The sequence below is a fragment of the Rhodnius prolixus genome, unplaced genomic scaffold (genome assembly GCF_049639745.1).
Source record: "Rhodnius prolixus isolate KJV_2025 unplaced genomic scaffold, Rpr scaffold_13, whole genome shotgun sequence".
Classification (NCBI taxonomy): domain Eukaryota; kingdom Metazoa; phylum Arthropoda; class Insecta; order Hemiptera; family Reduviidae; genus Rhodnius; species Rhodnius prolixus.
In genome coordinates, this window is record NW_027411583.1 from 10,136,753 (window position 1) to 10,158,516 (window position 21,764).

A 21,764-nucleotide genomic window follows, 5' to 3' on the forward strand; every position below is an offset into this window, starting at 1 on the left:
AGGACTGGCAGAAGCGGATTGAGGAGGCCAAGACCCAGTAATGGGCTGTAACGCCAACAGTAGTAGTAGTGAAAGAAATAAAATATTTTCTACCCAAACTTTGTGACAACATCTACATTTAACAAATATTTTTACTACGTTTACTTAACACCCTTTCCTATCCTCTACAACAGTGATGGGCAAACTTTCTTTGGAACGAGTCAAGAACTAAAAGGTAAAATTTTTGACGGGCCATAATTTTTTTATTTAAAAAAATACACTAAGAAATTTTTATAATGTCAAAATTAATGCGATGCATGAAGCTGCGAGTGATTTGTTAATAGTTCGTCATAATTTGGTTCAACTTGGGGACGTAGTTATTCTCAATGTTACCCCAATTTTACAACTCGTATTAAAACTTTAATTTCTACATTGCAAGTCTAATAGTTATTTTTAATTATTATAATAAAATATGTGACGGGCCGGATTGAACCTTACACTGGGCCGAAGTTGGACCGCGGGCCTTTGCGTATCACTGCTCCACAATCTAGTCCCTTTAGTTTCCGTGTACTATAAAAGTAAAAAAAAGGGAAGATATTAGAAAAACAAATTTTATTTCGAAATTTTGGGGTACATGTAACAGATTTTTTTCATATTTTGTTTTTTTTCTCTTAAAAAATATATATATATTTATTATAAACCCTCTACCAAATTTTAGCAGTACGCGTAAATTTATCATTAAACCTTTATACATAAAAATTAAATGTATTTATGTACATATTTATTACATTATTTTTATTTATATTACATGGTTAATGTACAGAATCCATAAAATAATCAATTGTAAATAAAGTATATATATACTATCTTACTCTGGATTTTGGTTGAGTGATGTGTATACTTCGTAAAAATAGAAATAAATTATTAGCAGGTAAAGACATAATTAAAATAAAACAAAAGAAATAATATTTGTAACCTGAAAATGAAATGGCTGTACACAAATTGTAATAAATTATTTTTACATTTCTATTGCACCGGTATAAAAAAATTAATACCTACTTTATTTATCCCCCCTTTACAATAATAATAAGATAAAATAAAGGTTACCATACATAAATTAACTAAAAAGTAAAACTTTGGATTCAAACTTGTTGGTTACAAATAAGTGCAATTTTTAATAAAAATTGGTAAAATAATTTTATATTTACACGAAAACTATTTACTACACTTTTTTTTGTTTTTTCCCCTAAATTAAATAAAACAAATGAATTTGTAATACTTACCTTTTTTACATGGAAAAAATAATATCTTTCTAGGACACAACCACACACAACTTAGGTTAAGAGATAACCTGAACACTAACTGTAACCGTACTTCGGTTTTAAAACTAGTAGTTACAGCAGAGAGGTTATAATAGGTTTTATGTGTAAAAGTTATGTCTTTTTTTTTTATCTACCTTCACTTACTGTTGTCGATTATGTAAAGATTTTTAAATTTGTTCCTCATCGGAAGCATCAGTTTTGAGAACTAATCAGCCTAACACAAAGTACCAGAAACAGCCTAATAATAGAACAAAGATCAAAGAGAAAAGGCATTCCTTGTGAGCAGATGTATCCCAATTCCAAAAAGTTGAAAAACTGAAGTGACGAAAGATCAGTAAAGAATTAAGAAAACAAAGGGATAGGAATAAAGTAAAAAATGGTGAGGATATAACTAAAGAAGATATTGAAGAAGTGGAAACAAATATGCATAATAGGCAAGTAATGGATGAATGCAAAAAAGAATGAAGTCGGCGAAGAAGATGACCAAAAGAATGCAAACAGAGATAATTAAAGAGGAGAAACTGAAAATGGAGAATCTACGCAAGAAGAAGAATATATCAAACAAGAAAAAAGAAGTTGAGGGAGATGAAGACGCGCTGTAGATATGATGTTGAGGCGAAAACAATAGCAAGCAGTAAGGTAATGGAAAATGTGAGTTTAAGCTACATGAATATGTGTTTTAAAGCTTACGTACATCAACTTTGGGCGAATACCAGCTATACGTCCCCATTGGTGAATACATACTAACAGTCGAAGGAGTATTAAAATTAAATACCATCATTGCATATTTATGTATCAAAATGTGAGGTCGTTCGTTTGTCATGAAACAGTTAGTTGAGTAATAAATAAAGCTATTTGAGCGTATTGTTATAACGTTGCTATTACTTAACGGTGGGTTTCAAAACTAGTTGGTTTCAACAATATAAATATTTATAACCAAGAATTTTGAAAATAACAGTAAGTGAAGGCTATGCGAGTATTATAACAAAAATGTTTGAACTGTTGAATGTGCGATCGAGAATTTCTTATTTTCGTCCTAATTTATAATTGGTATTATTAGTTTCTAATAATTACACTTAAATGGTTACATATAAATAAATTATAAAATAAACTATGCTAGAATGATCTTACCAAAAAAAAATAAAGGCAAGCGAGCTATATTTTCTAGCCAATATTGTAGTTTCAATCGTCCTTACTTTTATATCCCTTATTATTTTTTTAGATTCTAACATTACACCGGTATAAACCAAGGCTCAAACATTTCGCTGGCAGTGAATGGAATTATTAGCTATATTCTGCTATAGACTATAAGCTATAGCAGTTATAGTAACAAGATTAACTTAAGATCTAACTTTGTTCGAAACTTTTTCGTGAATATTTTATAGATTAAAGAAATAATTTAAATATATGAAAAAATGAATTTGATATTCATTTTATCTTTACACGGTATTTATGTATATATATTAATAATAAGTACAACCAAATCACTGTTTCCTAATAAGCTTACAAATACATGTTTAATCAAAGAATAAATAATTTTTACAATTTGATAATTCTAATTTAGTCACACATTTGCCATAATCTGCTTCAAAAATTATCATTTCTTATAGAAAAAAACAACAAAAACAATCTGTTAAATGCATTTTGAAGTCCCATCGATTAAATTTCGAAATCATATTTACTGTAAATCATTAAAATAAAATTTTGCGCTCAAACTTGAGACCAGTTCTGCAGTCCTCTGCTAAAGGGAACATTCCGCGATTCTTATGTACTTTGGAAAATTTCGGCCCTTACATAGGTAATAAAATAAATTAAGGCAACATTATAAGATCGCTGAAATCGCCCCTTAGATCAATCTCAGATTATTTATATTACCAGATCTGTGACAACATTACTGATTTCAGGAATTTGCCTATGCGAAAGCAACAGATTTTTTTTTTTTTTTAAACTCAGAATGAAGGATTTAGGAGAACATTCTGGTCAATGATTTGTGAAATATTGCATACAAATTTAAATTTAATGAATCTATTGAAGTATATAAACTTTTTTTTTTAAATCAGTTCCTGACAGAAAACTTTTTTCCAGAACAGAAAAACCGTCTAAACAGGACATTTTTTTTTTACAATTGTTGAGAAAAGATATTAAACGAAAAATCAACGGGAACTACAAAACAAGCATTTCAAATATTTCATTAATTATAACCCAATGTGATGAAAAACAGAAATAGAGGGGATGATTTAAATACAAAACTTTAGGAGAAAGTACAACATACAACCTGTTTAGGATGAATATTGTAAGATGAGGATAAAAATAAAGAATTTTTTTTTTTATACTTTAGAAGCTACAGGGTACGAAATTGATCAGGCAAGTTTTCCTCCAATATGTGCCTTACCATCTATGAAATAACGCTACTCAAAAACTTTACACAGCAAATGTAAAGTTACAATTTTTAATTTAAATACTGAAAAAAATATTACGCAATTCTAAAACAATAATTTCAAGAAAACATTTAGCACTCGCCAAAAAATAATTAAGATATTAAATAAATTAAAAATAAGCCACCATAATTTTATCCCCAAAAATTATTCGAAATAATCATACTTAATAATAATTATTTTTAACAAATAATATCAAATAATTTTTATAACAAAAAAAACCTATTCATACAAAAATATCGGGCTAAAATAATAATAGCTAAAGCCAAATATGATTATTTACGCCATTAAATAACGCCATAATATAATAATATATTATAAATTAATATATAGAATAAATTTTTCTAAATGAAAATAAAGAATTTATTTTTTTTAATTAGAGTGGCTAAATGTTTTAATTATTTTTAATGATATAATGCTTAAAGTAGCCATTGAGCAAATAAAAATTCATTCATAGATATAATATTAATAATAATAATATTTGTAATATTTAAAAATAATATTAAAGATAATGAACAGTCAAAACAAAAAAACAAAAAACGCTGCAGCGTGCCTGGATTTACAACCATAGATTTTATTTTCTCTACAAATCTGTTCGTCAACTTTCCACTAAGTGAAAATACAAAAAAAAAAATTGTCAGTTTTTCCTTCTTATCTACAATTTTTAATTAAAGCAAAGTAAAATAAAAAGAAAAAGAAATAAAAAATGCAAACATATGTGAAAATTCTTATTTTTGTTAAATACCTACACATACGTTTTTGGGAGCAAAGATAACAAAAACAAAAAGGTTTTAAAAAAAAATTACAAAGAATAAAATCAAAGAAAATAATAAAAATTATTATAATCTAAAGGCTATTTCATTCTTTTGATCACCATATCTGGTACAATGATTAAAGCTTTTTGATATGGTGATGAGGCTATGGAATTAGCCAACTTTACCGCTTCGATACTATGCTTTTTGGCCAGAAATTGTGTCTGCTCTAATCCTTGTGATTTGTGAACCAATTCAAAAGCTTTCTCCACGTCGCCTGGTTCTTGAAATCGTCGCATTATCATCGGATTCAATTCTGGATACTGTGGGCAAACAAAAAAAAAACAAAAAATAATTATAGGATCACAATTTTAGTTTGAATTAAAGACAAAAATCAAAATATTGCGAACATTTAAGACTTATTTTTAATTCTTACCAACACTTATACACTTTATAAAACTATACATTACACTAAAAAGTAACCACCAGGTTTTGACCCATGTCCAGTAGAAGAAAAGGAAAGCATTCCCTCCTCCTTCTTTGCGGAGAAGATCCGTGAAGAGTACGGTGGTCGTTACAGAATTGTGGATTGGGACACGTGGAACTTCCCCAGGTAGACGTCCGACATCAAGAAGATAGTCATAAAAGACTTGTCGCTGATGATTGGACTCCTTGGCAATTTTCACCCAAAAAATGGTACTATGTAATGGTGTTTGAGGAGATGTTGGTTGTAGATGTTGACGGATAAATAACACTTTTAGTATCGGTATAAGACTTTGTATATTTATATGACTGACTGCCAAGGACTGTATACTTTACACTACAAGAACAGAACAGACTGACTGACGTGGCTAAACGATGTGTACAACTCAAGTGTAAGACTTTGAACAGAATATCAGAATCCTTGAATCACCCAATCACAGAATCTCCTCTTGACTTTTTTCTCGTTCTTATATACATTCGCCGAGCCTCCCTTCTCTGTGTGCCGAGGGGGCTGTCTCTTTCTCTCTGGCTAGAGTGGGTGAGTGGTGGGGTTTCACTACCCCTACGCTAGAGTGGATGAGTGGTGGGGTTTCACTACCCTTACATACTAACTTGTTTCCGGTAGAATAATTTTTTGTACTATTTTTTTTGTTTTGTGTCACTCAAAAACTGAAGCTACTTCCGCCTTATCCTTGTACGTACATAAATGATATATTCTAACATTTAAATTTGATTGTTCAACCCATACATGTTTGGTCTTTTGTTTCTCAACATCTGACTATATTCAAGGCATTTATTTGTAATATAACCCCTACTTTAAATATATCAACCTATGACTGATTAGCATGTTGTGTTAAAGTAAATCAATATAGATGACCAGCATCTAATCAATACGACATTAGTCGTAAAAGGAAGTCTACTCCCACACCCTACCCTAGAACTACTCCAAAAACAAATTTTTATAGACATTATACAGCAAAGTCAAGGTAACACTTTCGAAAAAGAGAACTAATCGTTGAATTTCATTCAAATTCTTTAAAAAGGTAGGTGAATTTAGCTTACTTTTTCGAAATCATAGTGTCCCTGCGGGCGTCCCACCCTGAACAAACCAAACAACACTAACGATTGAGATTTCCAATATTCATACGATCCACATAAGGCCTGAAGGGGTAGTTGATACATCCATCTAATCTGGAAACACAAGACTCTTAAAGGGGCCACAACAGATCTTGAGGGCCTCAGTGGATTTGGTTTTTGTTAAGCCAAATACTTGCAATCTACAATCATCTCTTGAAAGCGCACACTTTCTAATCAAAAAATCCAGATTACCCATGATGATTACCCATCAGGGATCAGATGCAATGAGGTGGTCGAGAATACAAAGCTGTTCCGAGGGCCCAGAGATCTGCCCTACCATTTTAAGTGACCTATGCTCGTTATCGTCAGGATATTAAAATAATTTCACAATAATAACTTTTGAATTGCACAAAAAAAGAAATAAACTTACTTTTTCACAAGCGAACAGTACGGGAGCAGTGGCTAGTCCAAGTTTAAGGTCAGTTGCAGTTGGTTTGCCCATTGTATCCGTTGACGAAATAAAGTCTAAAAGGTCGTCAACTAGTTGAAATGCAAGGCCAATATTGCGTCCATATTGGAAGGCTATCTCGCACAACTGATCATCACAACCAGCTAACATTGCCACCTATACCACAACCCAAAACAAACAACTATATTTACACATCTATAATTATATTAATGAATTTATTGTAATTAATTGTGAATGAGGTGAATAAACAAATAAATACTTATTTAAAATATTAAATTATGAGATTTTTATCACCCTAATTAATTGTTAAACAAAATAATTTATATAAATTATTAAACAATAAACACCGCTACTAATTTTGTAATCATTGTATTTTATTTAGTGATAACAATCTTAAAATTTGTATATACATATTATTACTACTTATTGTTGAACAATTAAATACACACTTTACTACTAGCTACTCTTTTACCGTTGAATCTCTGCATTCTTAATTTTTCAGACAAAATTTTTTTTAGCATCAAAGATGAATGGAGTAAAAATAAAAATGTGTCCACTAAATCAAACAATAAGTTCTCACAGAAGGGAAGAGATTTAGCGTTTCCACGTGGAGATCCATGGTTCGAATCCAGCTGCTAGAACCTTAGATTTTCTCCATCAAGGAGCTTCTTACAGTACACTATCCGGTGATAGTGTTGTCTGTAACAAGAGAACACTGCCCAGAAGCTGGCAGTGCACTAAAGAAAAACTCCAGGCACCAATGAACTCAATGATGTTGACGCGTGTTTTATAATTATTGCGTAAATAAAACATTACCTCTCTACAGGGGGTTAGTGGTTTCACTACAAAGAGGCACTGTAGACCATGTCCCGTATATAACCCGTTAAATAGAAAAGAAAAGAAAATCTTCCGACTCACAAGTTTTTGCAAAAGATAAATGGAAAAATAGAAATGATCACAATTTTACTTACCGATTTAAGTGAATTAGCAACTAGACTGGCAGTTTTCCTGTAAGTTTTGGTTAAATAATGTGCAAATCTTTCGTTTTCTGTTTCTTTTGAACCCAACTGCATGAATTCTCCCTGGACTAAATCTGAAATTGCCTGGAAAGTTAAAATAAATAATCGGGTATTACTTGAAATTAATCTGAGTTAATTCAATATCTTTTGCTAAACATTTTTCAAAAGGCAATGCTCTTTTTCCAGTTTGCTATATTCGATTGTTAGCACAACAATATTTAGAACTTCAGGCAAGCAAACATAAAGCATCACTCACAATACAATAGATCCTCTCAGCATCTTATACGACTAAAGGTTTTACAGTTACAACTAGTATTATCACTTAATTTTTATCTACCCTTACTAAATCTGCATCTAGGATTAACAATATTTACTAAATATTCAATCATTGCAATGAACCACAACAAATGTATTATGTCCAGACAGAGATAACTTCTTTAATGAAATATATTATTTTATTTTAAATGCCATGACGTTTATTAACTTTTATTTTTCTTTGCGAGAACAATTACTGTTAACTTATTGATTATAACTTACTTATTTTCTGGAAGGTAAACTAAGGTTTTGTTTTTCTTTCTCCAAAACGTTCAATTGTACTTAATTCAATCAAACTCCTTTGAATAAAGATTTTTCACTCAAATTTAATAAATAAATTGAATTCAATAAAACACTGTTCTTTTTAAATAGGTTCCACATGTTTGAGAATGGAGAAATTATGTTTTTTTTTTTCAGATGTTTCAGGGTACGTCAGTCTCAATTATTTTTATTAACACAATCTAGAAAAACGGTTACATATTTGTTGTAGATTATATTTAATAATGATTTAAAGTAATCTATTGCAATTCACCTGGCTAATTGTTGATGTGACATCACAATTTTGAAGACTGGCTAGAATCATTGAAACGACCGCTAATATGAAATCTCCTGCCATTGCTACCTGTGAACAATAGAAAAATAAATCATATTAGAGTTAACAAAATATTTGAAAATCGTAAAATCAACCATCTATTTCCTGTTACAATTGTTTAAACAATAATCCACAATGTTTTTAGCAACAATTCATTACTCAATGTAGCCTTACAGTAAAGACATAACCTTCCTCTTTAAAACAACTAATTTCGACAAAAGATAGAACCATTGTACCTTTTCTACATAACAGAGATGGGAACTGATTAAAAATAAAATTTTATCATAAATTTAATTGATTATATTTTTTCTTAAATTTTAGCAGAAATTAATCGAACTTTTAATCTATGACAATTTAACAACTAACCAACTAAATTTCAAATTTAATCGATAATCAAATTGGTTTAATCACTCACTATATGACTTTTCAACCTTATGGTTCGGACCACGTTTTGGCGAGGCCACCTTTCCACAGTATCCAACAAAAACTTTTCGATTAATTTTTTCAGTCTTGCGACTTCACAACCATGCCATTCACTAAACTAAAATAAGGACCATCTCCATTTTACGAGGGGTTCAAATAAGGTTTTCTAAACTTCTATTTTAGATATTTTGAGGTTTTACTACCTCGCAAGTATTTGATTATTAAATTTCTAACCAAACTTCAATCAATACACCGGTAGTGCAATTTTAAAGAAAGACTTTTCCTGTAATTTACTATGAATTTACCAAACTGATTCATGTGAATGGCGTACTTAAGCTTAAATGTCAGTTTGGCTTGTAATTTTTTCTGAATTAATAGTTTGGTTCAGAGGGAATGTGTCGCATTCTATCAACATTATTATTAAATTGATCTCTTTTTTCTTTATGAAATCCTAAGTTACAATAAAATTCTATTATATTCGTAAATTATGGTAAGAAAAAGTAATGTGAGTGTTCATACGAGATTCTTTTCATGAGAAAGTAAAGTGAAACTGTCGAATATTGGCGAAAACTATTCGAAAACAATCTTAACTTAATAAAAAATTTCTTTAAAATTGAGAATATTTAAAAAAAAATAATTTGTTAATTTTTTTGTCTCAAGATCTACGTAAGATTAATATTCTTTCTAAAATAACAAAGAAAAGTTAATAAAACAAGAGAAAATAATGAAATATATAGAGGCAAGTAATGAAGCGCCATTGTTAATACGCTTTGGCCCAGCCCATAGCTGGTTTTCATTGGAAGGGGCGTGACTAGACTAGAGGTGGGCATGACCCGCCCACCGCCTGCTACCTTACTAAGCTGTGATTGGCTAATACTTTAAACGTAATAAAATCAATGAAATAATTAATTTAAATTTTTTTTTTCAACATTTCTCCCATAGGTATTTGATAAACTATCGATTTAAGCAAGAAAAACAATTTCCCTGTAAAAATACGATAAATAATATTTCTTTTGGAATAATACTTCTTGTTTTATCCAATTATCATCAACAGAAACAAAAAAGTTCAGAATTGGTGTTGTTTAATCGTGAAATAGATAAATGAGAAATAGGCATATTGTAGAGTTTAAGCCGCCATTAAATAGGCTGCAAGCTTACTTTACAGTCCAGTAGGTGGAGAACTCTAGCGGCAATTTCTGTAAACACAAATGCAGTTACTATATTCCCATTTAACCATGTTGACGACTCTCTAGACCTATTTAACTATCTTACACTCATATTTAACGATGTTGGCGACTCACTAGACTTATATAGGTCCCCCTTACACTAATATTTAACCATGTTGACAACTCACTAGACTTATAATAGGCCCACCTTACACTAATATTTAACCATGTTGACAACTCACTAGACATAAATAGGTCCATCTTACTCTAATATTTACCCATGTTTAGAACTCACTATACTTATATAGAACCATTTTACACTCATATTTAACCATGATGACGACTCACTAGACTTATATAGGTCTACCTTACACTAATATTTAACCATGTTGACAACTCACTAGACTTATAATAGGTCCACCTTACACTAATATTTAACCAAGTTGACAACTCACTAGACTTATATAGGTCCATCTTACACTCATATTAAACCATGTTGACAACTCACTAGACTTATATAGGTCCATCTTACACTCATATTTAATCATGATGACGACTCACTAGACTTATATAGGTCTACCTTACACTAATATTTAACCATGTTGACAACTCACTAGACTTATAATAGGTCCACCTTACACTAATATTTAACCAAGTTGACAACTCACTAGACTTATATAGGTCCATCTTACACTCATATTAAACCATGTTGACAACTCACTAGACTTATATAGGTCCATCTTACACTCATATTAAACCATGTTGACAACTCACTAGACCTATATGGAACCACCTTACACTCATATTTAATCATGTTGACAACTCACTAGACCTATATAGAACCACCTTTACACTCATATTTAACAATGTTGACAACTCACTAGACTTATGTAGGACTATCTGTCACACGTTTTTAACCATGTTAATAGCTAACTAGACTTAAATAAAACTACCTTACACAAATATTTAACCACACAATTTTTTTTTTAAATAATGATTAAAATTAAATTTTGATTTAATTCAATAGGAACTTAATTTAGCCAATGCCAAATAAAAAACTTAATTTATTAAATTTTTGCCGATCTTTACTACATATTGGAAATTTTAATAAACTTTCATTATAAATCAGGTACTCTGGTAGAAACCAATAGAAATATAAAGTTCCCTTTTTCTTTTGATTTTTCGTTTTTTTTTTCTTTGTGTAAAAACTATTCTTCAAGAATTGGGCAAAATAATAGAAAGAGAAAGTATAACGTTCACAACTGGTATAACCTTCACTGAATACATAATAAATAATGTAAAGTGAACACCCGTAAATCATTACTTTCTCACTTGGAGGGGGGGAAAGACATCTCTGACAATATAATTAAAGAGGAAACATCATCTACATATCTCAAAATTATAATAATCAAAATGTACAATATATGTTAATAAATCGATTCATGTTCGACATTTCTATAGATATATACAAAATTTTTTGTCAACAAAATTTTGTAATCTAAATATTTCTTGAGTGGGGGTGATTTAAACTTTACATTTAACCTCAATTTTTTTTTTTTAATTTACTTGTAAATAAGATTTGATTTTTTGTTATTAACTTTTTAATATAAGTGCAATTAAAGTGAACACGATTCGATTATGAATAAAAAGACGAATAACCTTTCATACAACTTAAAAAGAACTTGAAAAAGTAATTTTCCATCTCATGAATAAAAACAGATTCAAAAGAGTAACCACCTGAATAGCACACGGACAACTTATAGTGAAAGGAGTTCGAATTGCGAAACTTTTAGTCGTTCTTGCTTAAAACTTTAAAGATAAAAACCCAAGATCAATGAACACTACAGTAACCGGAGCAGTGCACAAAAAAACCATCCTACGTTTGTGTACTTTTATGAATGAATGATATTGACGAAGTAATTATTAATGAGTTATTAACAATAAATACAGTTTTTTTTTTTGGTCACATCAGTGTAATGGTGACAGTAAGAGAAAGATGGAAATTACCTTTAGGAGAGGGAGAAATTAAAGTAACCAATAATAATCTACCTTCCCTTTTATTTTTTTTGCGGGTGGGTGTTACCATCATAAAAACCAACCCCCAAAATGGCGTTAAGTCTTGCTGCGGATTACAGCTAGGCTGTTCATCGTATTCGTTACAAGAAAGAATTTCCTTCTTATAAATCGCGCTAATCATGGACGCTACCTCTAGCCTGTTTCTCCATATCTTTTCACCCTTTTTTCCTAACTTAGCAAAACCACGCTCGCCTCTACAGATTCATATATACCTATATAAAATGGCTCTCTGAAATGTATCACTCTAGTGCTTTACATAATAAGATGTTCTTTTATCATGGGATAGATCGTTGAAGGCAAAATTGAATGCAAACTGCTGAGAGATAAGCACCATCTTCAACAAATGATATCTGATTGGTAAATTATGTGTGAATTAGTTGCAGAGCACCCAAGACAACAGCACCAGCAAACACACATATATATTGTGAATACATCCATAAATTCTGAAGCCATATCCATCTTTTGCAAAACGCAGCAACGCGATACTCTTGGTAACCATTTACATCTCTAGAGATAAAGAAATTGATTTATCAAAAAATAAAAAAAATTTAACCCACTCTCTCTCAAATTTAAAACATTTTGAATCCAAAATGGACGACAAATCAAAACAAGGAACTAACCTTTAGGCCATCTGAACAAATATTATCAATTATGATATAACGACATATGGGGCAAACATAATCCATAATAATAAATATGGAATCTACCAAAAATGTTAAACAAGTTGTAATGTTGCAATATTTATAATCGAATTTATTTATTTATTTCTAAAAAAAACGGCCACCTCAATAATTTCTACTTCCTTGCAAGAACTAGATTTCGCTAAGTATTCATAACTAACAAAAAGATTGCTTACGTTGGCTTACTTAAAATTCTAAAAGTTCAAAATGATAAATTTTAATAATTCACAGGTTCACAGGTTGTCTATAGAAAATTGCAAGATTTATTTCGATTCAATTCGATTCAAGGAAGTGGTACTTCCGCTTGATCGAATTCGATCAAAACGTCTTATTTAGGTAGTTCTCTGCTGGCAGCTGGACTAATATAGAATTTAAAAATTTCTTGTTACGATTCTTCTGTTTTTTTTGCTTTATAGTGGTTACAGACAGACAAACTCAGATCATTTTGTGAACAACTTTTTTTATAATGGCTCAGTCGGAACTAAAACGGATACTTTCGGTAAAAACTCTTAAAAAAAAAAGAAAATCTGTGAGATAAAAAAAAGAAAATAATAAGAACAGCTGATGATGTAATTATACCAAAAGAAAAACAACCTAAAACTACAACACAAGAGTTCATCACATACCTAGAATAGATGTTCAGTCTAAGTTGAACATTATGTCGGGGCAGCTACCTAACATTAGCGTACTAAACTACCAAAGTATGTTGACATTTAGTAGTTCTTCTGCCTTAAATAGAAATTATATTGTTTTTAACCATATTTTTTATTTTTTTTTTTACACAATGAAACTAAGTTGTGTAATTTATTGGCTGAACGTGTTTCTGTTAGCCATTCATAAAATATTATTCTAAAAAATAATTTATTATATAAGAATATAAGTTCTATCATCACACATATTCATATGAATATGACAGCAATATACTTATATATACAGGGTGACCAAAGTTATATGCTCCACCCACTTTTTTTTTAAACGGCGGGAAATTTCGAAAAAATAAAAAACACGTATTTAATCATTTTTAGTCTAGTTTATTTTCAGTGATTGACCCATTTTTTTAAACCCCTGTATCTCGATATACAGCATCCAACTTTTGTTTTTCAAATGGAACAATATATTTTTTGTTGCATATTTTTATAGTATTTGAGCTCCTAAAATAAACAATAAAAAATTTTTTGAAATCGGTTAGGTTTTTCAAAAGTTATGGTAATTTAAAATATGAAAAATAAATTTCACTTTATTGTCAAAGTTACTTTATTTTTTTTAAAGAATCTGTTCAAACTGGGCACAATCAACGGATAGGCAAGCCAAAACTCTGGGACTCCCACGCTTTGCTTGTAGCAGCACTTATGGTGGCGAAGTCATGATCCGGGCAGGCTAGAGTTATTCGACGTTCAGGTTGTTTTTTCTACAAACGTTTGGTGTGGAGTTTTAGGAAATCACCTAATCGGCCCATATTTCTACAGAGAGAACTTAGCTGGTGCAAGGTATCTAACTTTTTTTAAGAGACATTTTGCCACTTCTGCTTGAAGGATGTTCCGCTACAACGTCGGCTAGATATGTATTTTCAACAAGTTGGTTGCCCGGCACATAATGCGAGAGTTGTTCGAGGTTACCTGGACAGAAATTTCCATGAAAAGTGCTTAGGGACTCATTGTCCCATCAAATGGCCACCTCGATCTCCGGACTTAACCCAAATGGACTATTTTTTGTGGGGATAACTAAAAAAATAAATTGTACAGTATCCTTAATCCCGTGGCTTTAGTCGATGGTCTGAAACATCGAATAACTCTAGTCTGCCTAGATCTTGACTTCGCCACCATAAGTGCTGCTACAAGCAAAGCGTGGGAGTCCCAGAGTTTTGGCTTGCCTATCCGTTGATTGTGCCCAGTTTGAACAGATTCTTTAAAAAAAATAAAGTAATTTTGACAATAAAGTGAAATTTATTTTTCATATTTTAAATTACCATAACTTTTGGAAAACCTAACCGATTTCAAAAATTTTTTTTTGTTTATTTTAGGAGCTCAAATGCTACAAAAATATGCAACAAAAAATATATTGTTCCATTTGAAAAACAAAAGTTGGATGCTGTATCTCGAGATACAAGGGTTTAAAAAAATGGGTCAATCACTGAAAATAAACTAGACTAAAAATGATTAAATACGTGTTTTTCATTTTTTCGAAATTTCCCGCCGTTAAAAAAAAAAAGTGGGTGGAGCATGTAACCATGGTTACCCTGTATATATATATTTATGTCGTTAAATTTAAAAACAGAATATATTAAAATGCAACTTAAATATCTTGATACGAGTTAGCGTGCATGTTTATTCCATTCCTGACCAATCAGATACTTTAGATATTTCGTCTTCATTTATGCTTCCGCCTCACACTTTTACTTACTGGACTACACGTGCAGAAACACGTGTGAAGTCGAAAACTCTTTACTGAACTAATTAAGATATCTCTGATGATGGGATGAAAACCGAAAACCGATCAGAAATACAAATGAACATGCTGTGACAGGTAAAAAAAGCAAAGATATTAAGCCAGCACTCTGTGGATCTAATCACGCATTCAAATGTACTATATATTTTATTGTAATTAAAGATGACACTGATTGGATGATAAATGGATTCAAAATTTTGATTTTTGATTTGGATTTTTTTTTGCTTTCTCTTACTACGTAAGCAAAATATTGTGATTGTGCCGAAAAAAAAAAAATTCTGAATTTAGTTTACAACCGAAGTAACGTAGAAAGCTCATTCATGCAAAACTTCGTATACATATATAAATTACACATAGAGGGTCCGATATGTTCCCAGTACACCTTTTATGTGCTTCAATACGAGTACGTCTTCCAAAATAGACGATAGTTATGAAAAAATAAGTATTCAAATGATGCAGACCTCCGAGACCTGCGAAGCTAAGTTGTACGAATTGTGGTACTGGGTTCGATTCCCGGTCTAGAGGCCTTGGATTTTATTTAATAGGTAATATGAGAAATTTATAGTAAAGTATGTTAGGCGGTTATAGGCTAGACCCGCAAAGCTAAGATGTATTGCGGTACTAGTCTAGCCCTTGGATTTTATTTAATGGTTAATATGAGAAATTTATAGTAAAGTATGTTAGGCGGTTATAGGATAGACCCGCAAAGCTAAGTTGTATTGCGGTACTAGTCTAGCTCATGGATTTTATTTAATAGTTAATATGAGATATTTATAGTAAAGTATGTTAGGCAGTTATAGGCTAGACCCGCAAAGCTAAGATGTATTGCGGTACTAGTCTAGCCCTTGGATTTTATTTAATGGTTAATATGAGAAATTTATAGTAAAGTATGTTAGGCGGCTATAGGCAAGACCCGCAAAGCTAAGATGTATTGCGGTACTAGTCTAGCCCTTGGATTTTATTTAATGGTTAATAAGAGAAATTTATAGTAAAGTATGTTTGCTAGTCACCTTCGTCCACGACACCTAATTTGGTAGTTGGACGTCCTGAAAGCCCCGCCTGAAAAAATAGGCGATTACTACTACTACTTACTTCCTTTTATCATTTTTTTGCTAGGAAAATTTGTGTTAGGGCCGTTTCTCGAGCCCGGGTTACCATCCTTGATAGGTTGCACCTCAAGAATAAAATGTACCATTTTACAAACTGTATAACTGTGTTGGTAAGAATGAAATCTGACTCAAAAAATACTTTTGGAATTTTGGAGAAATTTTTGCGAGTGAGAAACCTTGAGAAATTCTAGTTAAGAGAGAACTTGCACACTCTGGATTTTTTTTTTTTTTTTTTTAATCCGCCAAATAATTGTGAAATGGATAGTTTATTGAACTGAAGTAACCAAAAACCAAAATTACTAATAACCATATTCTGGACAAAGTGGTACGACGGTCCTAAAAAAATGGCGAGGAATGCGTATGACCCAATGACCCGGATTCTCTCACTCACTCTCCAAGAGTGTGCCAAGCCAGAGTGTAGGCCGGGCGTTTCACTACTAGCCTACCTCAATCCTGATCATGTCCAACCGGAACGGATACATCCTTCTCTCTCTGTAGGTACGGGTGCGTGTGCGTGTGACAGGACAAACTAAAAATCCGCTACCATCAGTTTGGCTAGTTTTTATTTCCTGTCGATTTTTTTTTCCTCAAATTAATCACTAAAATAACGCTAATCTGCGCGTGAAACATTCTATAATTTTCTCCTACTGCGCAGAGTATACCTACAGAGTACTTTTTTTGGTCACACTTTCATTCTTCCTGGCCAAGTGAAACTACAGATTCCTCATAAGTAACTAACAAATTTTACTTCCAGAACAATTTTTCAAATCTGTAGTGAACATTTACAATACTTTTTCATAATTCAATTGACTCGAAACTTGGAATTTATAGTAATAAGTTGATCGAGTTCTTCTTCAACACTTCAGGAATTTTACAATTGTTCCGTCTTCACAATTTTATTTTTTCCATCTCCATCTTTTCAATGGTCGTCCTACACTAGGTTGTCCTCTAGGGCTGTGCTTATTAACCATTACCGGCACTCTTGTAGTTGTATTAAGGTGCTCCTTCCATCTCCCTCTTCCTTCCTCTACAAATCCGTTAATACTGTATATATATATTCAATTCCTCCCGTATTTCAACATTCCGTATCCTATCTCTTTTTGTGCAACCCTTAGCTCTTCTTAGGAACCGCATCTCTTCACTTTGTGTACGAGGTGTGGCTGTTAAATAACGAGACTATTGCTGTAAAACATTTTATTTTAAATTTATACATATTTAGTTATTATCACCTTCAATATACACCCCACCTCTATCCCTACAACGCTCCATGCGAATTTACCATTGTTCGAAATAGTGCTGGAAGTCTTTTTCTGGTGAACTCCTGCATGACGCATGCCGCTTTTTCTTTCACAGCTTCAACGGACTGCAAATCGTGTTCCTTTTAATGCAGATTTGATTTTGGGGAACAGATAAAAGAACACATGGGGCCAGATCAGGCGAATAAGGCGGATGGCCTAAAAAACTGGGATGTTGTACTTGGCTAGAAACGTCGTCTTGACAGACAAAGCAGTGTGAGCCAGCGCGTTGTTTAATAGCCACACCTTGTATTACCTTTATCTCTAGCTCTGGTAACCCAAGGTTCGATAAGTGAGCAGAGGTACAGCCATATTTTTGTTTCCTGTCTCGTTTTCTTTTTTAAGTTATTTGTTTATTGCTAGTTGATCAAGTTCATATCTGAAAATATCATTTAGGAAAAAATGGAAAAATCTAAAAACGCTCCTCGCAGTGAAATAAGACTTTTCCTCGCAGGATTTTCCTGCCTTTATCTTCGGTTACCGGAAGTCTGTCATTCAGGCAATAGACAGATACCATTAGATGGCAAATTCATCAGGGGCTAAGATCAAACACGTCATACTTGCGAGCATAAAATACTGATTTGCAGATTCCCAATTGCTGGAACACATCCACAGGAGTGACGACATTTTCCTTAATCCCAAATCTTCGTTACTTAGCCCATTGCGAACGACACCGTTAATCGTCATCTATCCTACTGTTACATCAACTATATCTCCCTCAGGCTTATCTTCATATCAATCAATGTCCGATTACGGATGATAATTTAACAATGAATCTTCAGAGAATGAGGGAGGTCTAATACTCGAACATTAAAGCCTAATCTCGCAGAAATGAGAAAAAATTTCAAGCCGCTCACTTAAGGAATCTACCACAACACCTGCTCACTCTGCAAGACCAACTTCCTTTCTAGTCCAAGGTCGTCTCCTATAAAAGTTGTTGCAGCAACAACAACACTTCACAATAAAATTTTATGCGTTACTTTTGGATGGACTGCTGCACCTTATACAATTTAAATTTTTCTAAGACTGTTACTTCAACAAAAAAGAAAAAATTGCAAAAATAGAAAAAAAAAAAACCAACCACAAATATGTACGCAATGTATGGAAGGCATCTTAAAGGCTGTTAAAGAGGTCGATGAATACATACATCGTCGACCTTCCTGTGCATACATACACTAGACTTTTTCGTAATAGAAGTAAAGTTGTCCAGTTTTAGAACGAAGCCGGTTATTATTTGCGACACTACTTGCTCTACGTAGAGTACTCAATACAACAACATCCAACTAGCAAGCCACCTTGACATACTCCTTCCAATAGCTGCCAATACCACCGCCGTCTCAAGAGTCCTCCACCGCTTCCAATAACGAAAGAGTACGTATTTCTCTTTCTTAAGAATTTCATTCAAAAACCAATCAGGGCAAACGTAACTTAGGTAGTAAGTTTTCAGTTTTTCGTTCTGATTTTTCAATTGTTTTTAGAACGGGCTTCAAGGTATCGATTAGGAGGTAGACTTCCCTGAAAGGTTACAATTTCAGTTAAATGTAAGGTTAGGAACATATAATACTGGTAAGAATTAAATAAATGCTTCACTTGCCAAATCGATTAACTCCTATTTTCTGAATTTTATTAAATTTTACTGTCTGAGCACTTTTTTTTTTTTTTGTTTTCTTTTTTTGGCATTGGCTTCCGCCATACAGCCAGCATCGTCTAGGTGCTTATCACTAGAATATCACTCACTCTCCATTCTTACCTACAAATACATTCGCTTCACACATTCATCATTCTACTATATACCGCTATTTACCTAAACTACTGCTAATGGATGGAGCAGCACTCTGTGCTCCTGCCATCCTTCTCGCTTAACCAAAATTAAAATCACGTAATTCTTCTCGTAATCATTTTCTTCCATTCATTCTAATCGGCTATAACTTTTAAATACATTCATATTTCTTAGGCTAGCTCTGCTACAGATTTAAGCACATAACTGTTGGTGGAGAATATAATGTCTTCGTAGCGAAATGGTGCATCTAAATACCTGTATATATCGTCAAACATTCGTTTCCTTTCTACCACATAACGTGGACATATCATTATTACATGTTTGAAATCTTCCTCCTCATTGCAATCTACGCAAAGAGGAGAGGACCTTTTGTTGATCCTGTGTAGATACGATCCGCACACCGCGTGGTTCGCTCTCAGCCTGCTTATTGTCGTAACAACCCATTTATTAGTGACAGTTCCCTTAAACCATGGTTGTCTAGGTAACTGATCTGCCATAGTTTTATAGAATCTACCTTTATCACCATTATTGTAATCTGTCTGCCATTTTTGTAGTGCTGCTTTTGCAATTATACCCTTGATATCGGTGTGTGGTAATTTATAATTAGCCATTTCCCCACTATTGGTGGCTTCCTTTGCAAGTGTATCAACAATTTCATTCTCTTTTATACCACAATGACCTCTTACCCACAAAAAATTAATGCAGACCTTCTCTTTAAAAATGGCAATAGTTTCTACAATCTCTGCGATAATGTGATTCATTCCTGCAGACTGGTTGTGTATCTGTGATAATTTACACAACGCACTCTGGCTGTCACTAATAATGGTATATTTTTTCTCCGACAACGAATAAATATATTTTAAAGCCGTTAAAATAGCAATTAGCTCCGCTGTATAGATGGACGCCTCATCTTCTAATTTAATTATCGTAAAATAGTTCCGAACCGGATCATACACAGCACTTCCGACTTTATTATTGATTTTGGACCCATCTGTAAATAAACGATATGAGCCCGGATGATGGGAAGAAATGTAATCTTCGAAGGCCGCGGTTCTCATCTTTTCCGGTACCTTTATCAAGTCGAAGGAAGTGTTAACACTTAATTCGCTCAATAAATGTTCGTATTTTAAGTTGTACACATCTAACTTATTATTCGAATATACCTTATCTCTAAAGGTAGAGATTCTAATAAAACTTTCTATGTAAATCGGGCCTTTCTTTTTTGTCCAATATTTGTGAGTGAGGACTTCGGTATTTAATTGGCTTATTTTGTTATAAATTATTCGGTTCGTGGCTAATTTTTTTAAGACATATCGATCGGACAGTACTTCTATTCTATAAGCGAGCGGTAATTCGCCAGCCTCTGCGTACATTACGTCCACAGGTGTGCTGTTCAAGAATCCGAGACACAATTGACTCCTAACTATATAATAATCAAAACAAATTTCGGCTGATAATTAGCATTAAACAGCACTAAATGAGGACAAATTTTTTTTAGCCATTGAATAATGAATAATTTATTTCAAAAGCCAATCTGATTAACTCAATACTCTAATGTAAATTTTTAATAAAAACTTAAGTTCACATTATACAATGCAATTGACAGACTTCTTATACATTTATTAAACAAGATCTTTATAAAAATTTAAGGACAAATCGACTTGGCGGGAGCTCAACGAAGAAGACATAATTTATAATGCTGAAGAATCAATTTAAAATAAGTAATAATACTTGCAGTATTTTGTAACAGAACCCACCAATATTTGTGCGCTTAAATCTGTAGCAGAGCTAGCCTAAGAAATATGAATGTATTTAAAAGTTATAGCCGATTAGAATGAATGGAAGAAAATGATTACGAGAAGAATTACGTGATTTTAATTTTGGTTAAGCTATAAGGATGGCAGGAGCACAGAGTGCTGCTCCATCCATTAGCAGTAGTTTATGTAAATAGCAGTATTTAGTAGAATGATGAATGTGTGAAGCGAATGTATTTATAAGTAAGAATGGAGAGTGAGTGATACTCTAGTGATAAGCACCTAGACGATGCTGGCTGTATGGCGGAAGTCAATGCCAAAAAAGAAGGCAAAAAAGTTTTATTGTAATAATAATATAAATTTAAGACTGAATTTGAATTAATTCATTTTCTTTCACTTGCCAAATCGATTAACTTCCTTAGTCAAGTAAAAATTGACGTAATAATATCGATATATTCCACCTTATACTTTTAATATGTTGTTAGATAAAAGATACGTCTGCAGCAATGCAGTCTACATTGTTCATTTTAAAAAACAATATATATATACTAGTTTCTCATTTTCCTCAAGTTATTGTTTCATGGTATTAATCG

The 21,764-nt window shown here is 32.3% G+C and overlaps 1 protein-coding gene across 2 annotated transcripts in view; it reads right to left on the reverse strand.

Moving 5' to 3' along the window:
- Positions 1-574: 574 nt before the first annotated feature.
- qless (decaprenyl diphosphate synthase subunit 1 qless) overlaps positions 575-21,764 on the reverse strand; it is a 121,836-nt gene continuing 100,646 nt past the window's right edge. For both annotated transcript variants that reach the window (XM_074115519.1, XM_074115518.1), the window contains exons 5-8: positions 8,384-8,473; positions 7,489-7,620; positions 6,479-6,673; positions 575-4,811 (exon numbers count right to left, since the gene is read on the reverse strand). In XM_074115519.1, the coding sequence (XP_073971620.1) occupies positions 4,590-4,811; positions 6,479-6,673; positions 7,489-7,620; positions 8,384-8,473 (639 nt within the window). In that variant the 3' untranslated portion in view covers positions 575-4,589. The remainder of the gene's footprint in view (positions 4,812-6,478; positions 6,674-7,488; positions 7,621-8,383; positions 8,474-21,764) is intronic.